Below are 11,963 nucleotides of genomic sequence, written 5' to 3' on the forward strand. Positions count from 1 at the left end.
TATATTGCCAAAACAATAAATGGATGAACATATATTACATATCAAAATTAAAAAGAAAAATGGAGACATTAAGTCCTTAATATGATATTCTGTAGAGTAAAAAATAAAAACAATTCATAATTAAAGTACATAAACGAAAGTGACAATATATACAAAAAGTCAAATTTGCATTGTATTTTATATTTGTCATGCATGAGCACCTGAGGATCACCTCCCAGGCTCTGAGACATTGTCCATGCATTTAGAGATCTTGCAAAATTGAAAGTGGCAAAGTAGCAAACAGAATCCAGCAGATTTGTTCCAATGAAACCTGTATTCAAGAACACAAAAGAAAACTGGATCAATCTGATCACAGATATTACTAAAGGGAACATCTAGCTACCTTTGAAGAAAGGTAGAAGTAGATTGAAGGGCTGATTTTGTTTGCTCTTTTTGTAATATGAAATGCTTGTGTACTTAATTTGTTTTTTAAATAAAATTATTAGTTTCCCTTAATACTTATAGAAGGCATTTTGTTAACGTGGCTTCTTTAGTAATATTAGTAAAATAGTTGTTGAGTAAATAGTTTGAAGCAGATCACAGTATGAGCAGTACCACTAGAAGTTGAACATTGTGAGCAACTGTCTGAGATATCCTGTGTTTTTATTTATTCGCGGATGGATTGACATTGTAATCTCACCTTTGTGATCAGACTGCTGAACACTTCTGTTTACCTCAGGCACATGAAATACCCAGGTGATGGAGCGCAAGCCTTTAAAAGTCCTTTATTTTTGACAGCAATGAAAAGATTGAAATGCTGCTACTGAAGGTGGTCCTTATTACTGCTTTAGCCAAAGCTAAAGCAGATGAAGTTGTGTGTAGGTTAAGAGGGACAAGAGAGCTACCTGTCTTTTCAAAAGATGGAGATTTTATAATTGGAGGAGTCTTCTCATTTCACAGGAATTTTCGTGCAGTGTCACCAACATTCCAAACTGTGCCAGAAAGACTGAAATGTGAAAAGTAAGTATAAAATAAAGTGCTTATCTCTAATTGTTTGTCATGAAAAACTGGCTGGATTATACTGGATTTCTCTATAACCTTTTTCTTCGTTCAGTGCTGGTCACCAAGTACAAATATGCAGAACCTAAAAAAATATTTTTCTGAAATCTTATTCCTTTCCTAAAATTTCTGCAATTTTAATTAAGAAATGGACATCCATGTTTCATTACATAACATCTTTAATGGCAATTCTTTAAGCCATTGTGTTCAATTTAACATGTGATTTATGCTGTTATAGCCCCTTTCTTTTTACTCTAGTGATATAAATTTCCTTATTGGTTTCTTAATTTCAATGAAAATGAATCAGTGTATATTGCTGCCATTGCACAAAGGGTGTTAATATAGATAATGAATTTGCACTCTGGACAAGACTTTGACATTAAAAAATGAAGCTTGAGAGGTTTTGAGAAAGTAGCAATTTTGGTAAAATGTGTGTTTTAACTTTTCTCAATAAGCATCTCATACATTGTTCATGATAAAATGACTTTTTTTAATCATTCTGATATCCTTAGCATAAATTACAGAGAATTTCAGCTTGCTCAGACAATGATGTTTGCCATAGAAGAAATAAATAAAAATCCTGACATGCTATTTGGTGTTTCCCTGGGTTATAAGATCTATGATGCTTGTGGCTCAGTAGCCCAGTCTATCAAGTCAGCAATGGCATTAATAAATTCACAAGAGGAGCAGTATTTTGAGAAGCTCTGCTCAAATCCATCCAATATTCTAGCGGTAATTGGGCTGTCTGAATCATCTCTCACTATTGGCATCACAACAACAATTGGAACTTTTCAGATACCTGTGGTAAGAATTTATTTATTGATTTCCTGTTCAGACCAAATTCTTATAGTAGAAACATTTTTAAATATTGTTCACTTTAGATATAGTTCAGATGAAAATAACAATCTGTCTATAAAAACATTTAGACTATGAAAATTTATAAGATGTCTAACAAATCAGACTGCCATAATAGTGCCGAGGCTAATCCCCCAGTCTAACAGTACTAGGAGCTTCAGTACAAATCATAATTTTGTTACTGTTTATGTAGAGTCTGCATAACATTTTCCTAGGGTTCATTAGTTTTCCCCTTTACATTCCAAAAAGCTGCTAGAGAATAAGGTAGACTGTCAACTTTAAACTAGTCTAGTATAACTAAGTATGGGACTGCATGTTTGTCATGCAAAGGACTGGCAAACTGTCACTATTGGTCCTGCCTTGTACTCGATGTAGGATAGTCTCTTGCTCCCAGTACCTAAAACTGGACAGCACAGATTAAAGAAAAAGAAGGAATGTAGCAAACAACATTATGTATCATACTCAAACCTGCTTAATGTACACAACCGCACTTCCATTCATGTTGGGCAAGCTTAGGATTATCGGTTAAGTGCATTGCCAATTATCTGCTAAGTAATTCAAGCCCTACCTGTTGCTACTTCAAGAATGCCCCAAATCTTTTCTGTTTCCGGTGTCTTGACTTATTCTCCATTCATAATACTCAGTAAGCACATTCATTTATGTATCAATTTAGTTAACCTGCAAACCAATAGTACATGGCATCCAGTGTTTGCAATTGGTGCTATACTTTATGTCACAGTCATTGATTCATTGTGTCCTGTTCTCAACAGATCAGTCATTCTGCTAGCTGTGCGTGTCTCAGTAACAGGCGTGAGTTTCCAACATTTTTCAGAACAATCCAAAGTGATTACTATCAAAGTAAAGCTCTAGCAGAGCTGGTGAAACATTTTGGATGGACATGGATTGGTACAATAAGAAGTGATAATGATTATGGCAATTCTGGCATGGCCACATTTGTTGACATTGCTAAAAGGGAAGGAATCTGCATTGAGTACTCTGAAGCCATTTACAGAACATATCCAAGAGAAAAGTTCCTTAACATAACTAACATTATAAAAGAATCATCTGCAAAAGTTATTGTGGTTTTTGCATCATTCATAGATTTTGAGTATTTAATTAAGGAAATATTTCTTCAGAATATCACTGGCTTACAATGGGTCGGCAGTGAATCTTGGATTACAGCCAGAAATTTTGCAAGTGATGGAGGGAATCAAGTTTTAAAAGGGGCCATTGGATTTGCTAGCATGAATACAGTAATACCTGGGCTTGATGACTTCTTAATGGGTATCCATCCATCTGATGCCCCGGATAATGCATTCTTAAAGGAATTTTGGGGAAGTGTTTTTGGTTGTACATTTGAAGTGGCAGGCAAGCCTACAAATATGGTGCAGTGTACAGAAAAAGAAAATTTGAAAGATGTAAGTAATCAATACACTGATGTTACTGAAATGAGAATTCCCAACAACATTTACAAAGCAGTATATGCAGTGGGCTATGCAATTGATAATCGTATACTATGTAAGGAAAATCAACAGTTCCAGCAAATGTGCAAAAATAAAATGATTATTCAGCCTTGGCAGGTAAAGATTATTTTGCTAAATGGTCATTCAGAAAGGGAAAAAATATATTATTTGAATTTTTTTACTTTGGTTAGCTGTATTACTATTATGGCTATGCATGTAGAAAATAAATACTGTAGTACAGTTTTTTCTATCCTTTTTGGGGCTCTGCATGGTATGTGTATAGTATTTTGGGGCAGAAATGCTGAAACACCATGCCTTCTGTGTTAGAGGCCCTGCATAGTTACAAAACTCACGTATAACAGTGACTGCAAGGCACCAGAGTGTTGCACGAGACACAATATACATATACACGCACTCACTCACACTAGGCTACACAGTTGTAGGATGTGACAAGAACAAAACTATTACCCAAAGAAAACACTGACAAATACAAGGTTGGCATTTGAACTGAAAAAATAAAACTGCACCTAGAAAATACTTTTCCATAACTAAAAGAATAAATGCTTATAGTTTTTGAAATTCTTTCTATAAAGATACAGACAACAGAGGTTGAGGTGTCAAATCCTAACAGTAGTCTTTGCTGATAACATGTAATTTAAAGTCACTTAATAATTTCCTAATAGTTTTTGAAACACTTCTTGCATTCTGACAAAATGTATGAACAATGCTGCACACCCTCTCTCTGACACACTAATACTGAGAACTTTCAGCCAACGAATTATTAATCAGAAGTATGTTAGGAATCGCTTTATACCAACAGCAATACACCTGCATAATGTCGCACTGGGACTGGGACAGCCAAGTCAGATTTTTTTTTTTTTTAATTTCTTGCTTTATAGTCATTCTGTGTGTATATTTATTTATATATCTACCTATTTATGTATTTATTTTTTAATAACCTTCTGCAAAAAGCAAAATTTCCCCCTGGGGACAAGTAAAGTTCTATCTATTTATAAGAGTTAGATTTCCAATATAGACAATAGATAAAAGAGCTTGATGGTGCATTGCTGAGAGCTGGCCACAAAATGAAGTCATTAGAGTTTGTCAGTAGTTTATTTTAGCATTAAATAATTTTCCATCACTGTAACTCAAAATACTTCTAATTTATGCAGTAGGTCTTGCAACAGTTGAGATATAAGTCACTAAAAAATGTAGACAACCACTTACCACTTACATTTGATTATGCCATGCTGGGTTTTAAATAGATTAGACTAGTTAAAAACTGTTCTCTCACAGTTCCCATATTGTGAATTTAACACATTATACGCTTGTCATTATTTCCATGCAGGTTGCACTTTCTCCTCAAATCTGTGTGCACCCAGGTGTTCCTCACACATCACAAACACGTAAATGTTAGATAAATGGACAGGTAAAAGAATGGACAAGTGATTAATATATTTGCCTCAACTGTTAGCTACTATCATGCCTAGGTCTCTTTATGGAATTCAATTTTTGGTTCCAAATTCTTGTCAAATTAGTATGAGAGTGGTGAAGTTGTGAGACAGGAATACAAATTATAAGTTAGAAATAATTAACCTGTGTTCATATTTTGTACTTTCTTCCCAGGTACTTCAGTCTTTAAAAACAGTGAATTTTACAGTTAAAACAGGAGAGAATGTTTATTTTGATGAAAAGGGAGATACCGTTGCACGATATGAATTAGTAAACTGGCAACTTGATAGAAATGGCAAAATCCGCATTGTTACTGTCGGTTATTATGATACATCTTTACCAATAAATAAGCAATTTATGCTAAATTACAGCAATATTATGTGGGTGGACAATCAGGCTCAGGTATGAAATCAGATCACTTTCCTGCTTATTATATTTTCTGTTAATTTATCAGGCTCAGGTATGAAACCAGAATTTAAAAAAAAAACATGCCGACAACTATTTGCACAACCAGCCTTTATATGGTTGTCTTTTTTGTCATTTATTTTTCATAGAAGCTTTTCCACAAACATATATTCTACCTGCAATGATAATTAATATTTTCATATATCATAGCATGTAATTATAACATTAAATTACTTTATAGAACACATGGAAGAATGGATAGCTATAGTTAAATATGTATACAATTAGAAAAATATTTAATAAAAATATTATAATTTATTTATATTTAATAAAAATATAAAATTTAAATTAACCATCCAGGGTTCAATTTGCAGTGTATGTGCATTAATACTGTGTTGCAGATAATTTGTTTACTTTATTGCTTTTTCTTAATGACGTTTTTCACATATATTATTTAAAGGTACTGTTACTGCTATCTTGTCTGTTAAATATGTTTATGTTTTTTAAGGTTCCAAGATCTGTGTGTAGTAAAAGCTGTCCATCAGGCACTCGTAAAGCAGTACAGAGAGGAAAACCAGCATGTTGTTTTGACTGCATAAAATGTGCTGAAGGAGAAATAAGCAAACAGACAAGTGAGCTTTAATTATTTGGAGGATCATTCTTTGAAAATGCCAGTTTCCTTTGGTTTCTATAGTGTTTTTTCCTGGTTGTTTTTAGCATTTTGTTGGTCTCCAGTCCAAAAACATTATATTAAATTTGGAAAAATTATCAAATGTGTTTTAAATTGTGAGTTACACTAGACATTTTGATGCATATGTTTTAGTTAATTATTGTAGTTTACAGTACTACTGTGATTTGGTAGAAGCTACTGTATTTCTGTCACTTATCAGCAGCATCAGCAAAAACAGAACCTGCTGTTTGCTTTTGTTATCTCATTAAGTGTCATAAGCAACAAGAAAAGCTTCATATAATAAACCTATTGCGGCCATATCAGACAGAAGCATACCTATAGTATCTAGATGGGGTGCAGGCAGTGTCATGTAGCCTAAGACTGTCCTATTAGTGATCTGCACTGAACATGCAGGATGATTACTATAATTTGGCAAAGAAAATGCCAATTAAGAAAGCAGTATATTTTGTTAAATATACTTTCCCTCTTGCTTTTCAATAGTATATGAAAACCCCAAGAGAAACAAACTTTAGCTTACATTTTCTGCATCAATGTTTTTAGATGCATTAATATTTAAAGACTTAGCATTGGACTTGGTCAATAACAAGTTTTGTGTAACCCCATCTGCATGCTCTGTATACTGAATAGGAAAAATAATATTTTTAGTGTTTTATAAATTGAATCCTGGGAAGCTGAAGCTTAAATCAGTCCTTGAGAACAACCTGTAAAAGACATTACTACTCTGGCCTTATTGGAAACCCAATTCTCGTCTCTTAGTAAAAAACAAGAAAAAGCACCACAATGCAGACAAACATACCACTCAAGAAGGCACAAATGAATATAAAATAAATCATGAGGTTTTCTATTTATGGTCAGAAAATGTAACTTTTTCCATATACATACCTATAACTAGCAATATGAACATGTATGGTGACCACTGTGGTGATGTCACATTGGTGCTTGGAAAGCATTGTATTGTGATTCTGACAAATAATAGGAAAACAAATAGAAATAAATTATCACAACATTTAAAAATAATGTTCTTTATTTGTTTTTGCCTTATACAATTTCTCGTATTAGGAATTTGTTAGTTTTTGCATTCCCCCTTGGGGTCAGAGAGCAGGGTCAGCCATTGTACAGCGCCCCTGGAGCAATTAAAGGTTAAGGGCCTTGCTCAAGGGCCCAGCAGAGTAGGATCTCTTTGGGCAGTGCCAGGGATTTGAACTGGCAACCTTTGGGATACCAGTGCAGATCCTTAGCCTCAGAGCCACCAGTCATGTGGGAACTTTTTCAAGCTTTTCAACCAGCCAGAGAAAGAAGGAGAATGTGACATTTATCCAAAAAGCTAAACCTGAGAACACTTCCAGTAAAGTTTGTTTTATTGTCCTTTTTTAGATAACAAATATTTCCCTACATTATTGATTTTCACTTACATTGAAATTTTGACAAAATATTTTCTCAGAAAAAAACTTTCTTCCCCTTTGTCACTAAATTTTAAATTAACCATTAAGTGATCCAAGGCACACATCAATAATATTTTTTATTTTTCCTGTCAACTAAATCATTACTATAGATGGTCAATTGAAAATTGGGCAGAAAAACAGAAGAGTCTACAAGAGGGGTACTAAAACTGCAAAATGTTAAATTTAGTCCATCTATTCTTGGAAGTTCAAAGTATCTAATCAAGCATTGCAGTGTTTAAACAAACAAAAAAATTAATATGAAGGCCGAGATGGTTGACTTTTGTGGTTTCAACAGAATTCCAATTGTTTATATTTTAAGATGGTATAAGGAAAGGAAAAAAAAACTTTATAAAATCAAAAGGGGTCTTTACATGCTGTGCATAATCCAGTGAAAAAAGGGACGTATTTTAAAAGTCCTTATCTTTTCCGTTTCAAACATTGCCTGTCAACTGCATTTGAGCTAAAGGTGGCATAATGGTGCAGCATTACCAGTTTGTGTAAGGCTTTGTGTAGAAGGTGTGATAATTCATCAACTTTCTCCATCACACAGTTGAAACTTGGAAGGCAACATCTAGCACAGATGACTTGCCATACAACTCTAGGGACTGTAAGCAGTGCCTTGTCATGGTGTGATTTCTCTGTTTTTACCCATTTTTAATTACTCAGTGCCTCTGCATATGTGAATACTCCAAGACTTGTCATGAACTCTAGTTTTTTACCTTCCGTATTCCTATCAATTACTACCTGCCATTTAATCAAAAATACAGTTAAAGGGTGACAGAACATGACCCAGTAGCCTCAGACTAAAAAGAATCTCTTGCATGGCACACTCAAAATATACAAAAACACACACCAACTCATACCAGGTAAATTTAGAATCAACATTTAACCCTAACATCGGCTTTTTTTGGAATTTGAACCAAACATCCTCAAGCTATGAGAGATCGCTGCTAACACCTTTGCCACCAAAAATGTACATTCTTTACAAAACCCCAAGAAAAAATTATTACAAAACATTCAAAGAAATAACATGTAGATTTTGTTGTTGCTTTTTTGTGTTGTGGTTGCTTTCTATTCTATAAGCAAAAAAGTATTCAGCTGAAACTGCTTTGTAAAAATAATAGTATGAACAAGAAGAAGAAATTATGTATTAAAGAAAATAGTACACCTATAGAAAATTAATAGAAATGCATTTTGGTCTCCTGAAGAAGTTTCAGTGAAATTATTATTGTTTCTATTACTATTATTATAGATTCCATCAACTGCATCAAGTGTCCACTGGAATATTGGACAAATGAAGAAAGAGACCAGTGCATCAGGAAGGAGGTTGAATTCCTGTCCTTTGAAGAAGTAATGGGGATGTTACTTGTTTTACTCTCTTTGATTGGAGCATTTCTCTCCATAATTGTAGCCATTGCCTTCTTTCGTAACCGTGACACACCAGTTGTGAAAGCCAACAACTCTGAAATAAGCTTCCTTCTTCTTTTCTCATTGACCTTGTGTTTTCTTTGTTCCCTGGTGTTCATAGGTCCACCCTCACAGTGGTCTTGCATGCTACGCCACACGGCTTTTGGAATTACATTTGCCTTGTGCATTTCTTGTGTTTTGGGAAAAACCCTAGTAGTTTTAATGGCCTTCAGGGCGACCCTGCCTCATAACAGCATCATGAAGTGGTTTGGACCAATCCAGCAGAGGCTTAGTGTTTTTACTTTAACTTTTGTACAGCTTTTAATATGTACATTATGGCTTCTAATTTCACCTCCATTCCCATACAAAAATTCAAGAACCTTCAAAGAAAAAATTGTTTTTGAATGTGACATGGGGTCTACAGTGACATTTTTTGCTGTTTTGGGGTACATTGGGTTTCTATCTGCTGTGTGTTTTCTTCTGGCATTTTTAGCACGGAAGCTGCCAGACCATTTTAATGAAGCAAAGTTCATTACGTTTAGCATGCTGATATTTTGTGCTGTCTGGATAACATTTATCCCAGCTTACCTCAATTCACTAGGAAAGTATACAGTGGCTGTTGAAATATTTGCCATTTTAGCATCTAGCTTTGGATTGCTGTTTTGTATTTTTGTACCTAAAATGTATATACTTTGGATAAAACCGGAGAAAAATACAAAAAAGCATATAATGGGGAAAATATAGTAAATATCTCCCTATATATAAAATCCTACTTCTGCCTGTCTGTATGTCTGTCCACTTTTCACAAGTGAACTACTTAATGGATTTTGAACTGGTTTTTGTTCTATAATTTGCATAAACATTCCAGTTGATTTTGCAACTTCTCTTACCACGTTAAAAGTTATAGTTCACTTACAGGAGCAATATATTCGTGCTAATCCGAGACAGAGGCTGCGGGCTGAGGAGAGGGGGAAGTGTGACGTCAGGAGTGGGGAGCCGGGCAAGGCCATCTTCACTGTCCTGTTTTATTACTACGTGGGCGGAGACGCAGGAGACGGCTAGTTTTATCTAAAAATAAGTTTCAATATACAAGTGATTGTGAATTGCTTTTCAGTAAGTTGCTTTGCTTATAAAATCTTTATGGAAATGGTCATACTGCTTAGTATAAAACATTATATGAAGTGTAATTTATGTCTAATTTTTTTTTACTGTTTTGTTTATGGCTGATTTTCACAAGCACTACCTTTATTATTCTTATACAAAAGAGTACCAAGTATGTTTAACTTGATTCCTTATATGTTCCTCTCTCATTCTACTTCCCAAATATAACTGTTGTCTTGCATTGTAATACGGACTTTACCCTAATGTTAAACTTAAATAAATGAAAATCAGGTAATTAGACACGGAAAAAAAACAAACTTGTATCAGATCACGGGGAGCATGGGAGTTAATTAAAATGATAAGTGGGCCTTTACATTTTTATTAAGCGTAATATGGATATTATTACAAAGCAAAACAGAATTAAAGTATCATGGTGAAAGCAATTTTTAATATTCCCAGGAGGTAACACCTTAGAAAGTGATTTTTGGGGTGTTTTGTCATTCTTCTTTATGTCCTTTGACCTCGGCTTGGTTTTTGACAACTCTTTTGATTGTCCAATTTTGAAAAAGCTTCATTTACTGGTCACAGATATTTCTGGTCTTTAAAATATCTGTATAAATACTCCATTCAAATGTGATCATAACAGTAAGACCCCCAGGTGTTATTACTCCATTGTGTTTTCCAAAATTTGTAATCTGAAGATACTTTGTGTGTTCCTTGAATAAAATAAAATCATTTAAAATTTTTTCCAAAAAAGATTAATGTGGTCTTTAATAGGTTCCAAATACTCCTGAAATTAACTGAACAAACTGATAATATAATCCTTATTTGACGAAATTAGATTTCCATCATCTAAAATGTTGCAGCATAAAAAAGTTCTGTTGAAATAAGTTATTACAGTTATTAAGACACTATTTATAATGTTTATGGAACTTTTTGCCTTGATGCTGTCGTTATTTGTACATTTTTTGTTAACTTTTAGGATGTGTATACAGGTAAAATTCCATTACAACGAATATCTTTACAATAACATTTTCATTGCAACAAAGTATTTTTATGGTCCCGACAATTTCCCCATATGATGCAAGTCTATAGAAATCTTATTACTACAAAATACATTTTGCAGATACTTTCATTACCAGAAGACCTTGAAATGCCTGAATGAATCATCCACAGAGCAGCTAGTTTTGTTGCCGCAGTTCAGTTGTGCACAACGATCCCCAAACAGAAACATTGTAATTTTTTTTCTTTCTACAAACTTTCTTCGTACATTTTTTGTTTTTTGCCTTTTTTGTTTCCTGCGGTTTTCAGTGATAAAACATTTGAAAAACATCCATTGGAATTTAACTCATTGTCACTCTCCTATAGAAATGGCAGACACGAAGAAACTATAATAGTTCATATTAGAATAAAAAAATTTTACATTTTTGCAACTCTCGATTGCGGCAAAAAGATAAAAGACATTGCCAGTGAATTCGGAATTTCTCTATTGACGCTGTCAACTTTCTTGAAAGACCAAGCAAAAAAAGAAGAAAAATCTCGGGCTGCAAACGTATGTGAACTGCTGCATTTGAAGACGTCGAAAAAGCAGTTTTTATGTGGTTCAGTGATGATCGTTCAAGAAACATTCCTCGGCACTCATTCATGAAAATGTGAGGTTTGTAAACTCTCTTGGGACCTCCCCCAACTAGACAGCACGCCCAAGAGCGTCCCGAAGTCCGATCTCCGCGTCCATGGAAGACTGTTTATCTGTTGCCAGGGTCAACAGCAGGCTCAAAGCTATGCTGCGTCTCTCCGCCAAAGCAAACAGAAAAGATATCGATGGGTGATGCAAGGTACATTGTAAATGCAGATAAGAGGATTACTTGATCACTGATCTGGCAACGACCCTGCCTGACTGCTGTGTCTGTGTACAGTAGAGTGGCAGATCACGCTACAATAAATAACTGTGCCGTTCCTGCTTCAAGCTGAATAAAACTGGTTTTGCTAAAGTACTGAGACTCAGCCTCGTGTTTTGGGGTACAAGATAGGGACTTATAGTGCAACCCCGATCTTCTATGATTTTCTTCTGTGTCACTTCACTGCAGGGCTATGAGCCTGTTTTTGTCC

General features: G+C 34.5%; 1 protein-coding gene across 1 annotated transcript; it reads left to right on the top strand.

Moving 5' to 3' along the window:
* Positions 1-793: 793 nt before the first annotated feature.
* Positions 794-9,497, top strand: LOC120535469 (extracellular calcium-sensing receptor-like). The gene is made up of 6 exons (XM_039763388.1): positions 794-999; positions 1,551-1,842; positions 2,664-3,473; positions 4,983-5,210; positions 5,722-5,845; positions 8,599-9,497. Exons 1-6 carry the CDS (start codon positions 794-796, stop codon positions 9,495-9,497), a joined length of 2,559 nt encoding a protein of 852 aa, XP_039619322.1.
* The last annotated feature ends 2,466 nt before the right edge of the window (positions 9,498-11,963 follow it).

This window comes from Polypterus senegalus, chromosome 1, assembly GCF_016835505.1.
Source record: "Polypterus senegalus isolate Bchr_013 chromosome 1, ASM1683550v1, whole genome shotgun sequence".
Classification (NCBI taxonomy): domain Eukaryota; kingdom Metazoa; phylum Chordata; class Cladistia; order Polypteriformes; family Polypteridae; genus Polypterus; species Polypterus senegalus.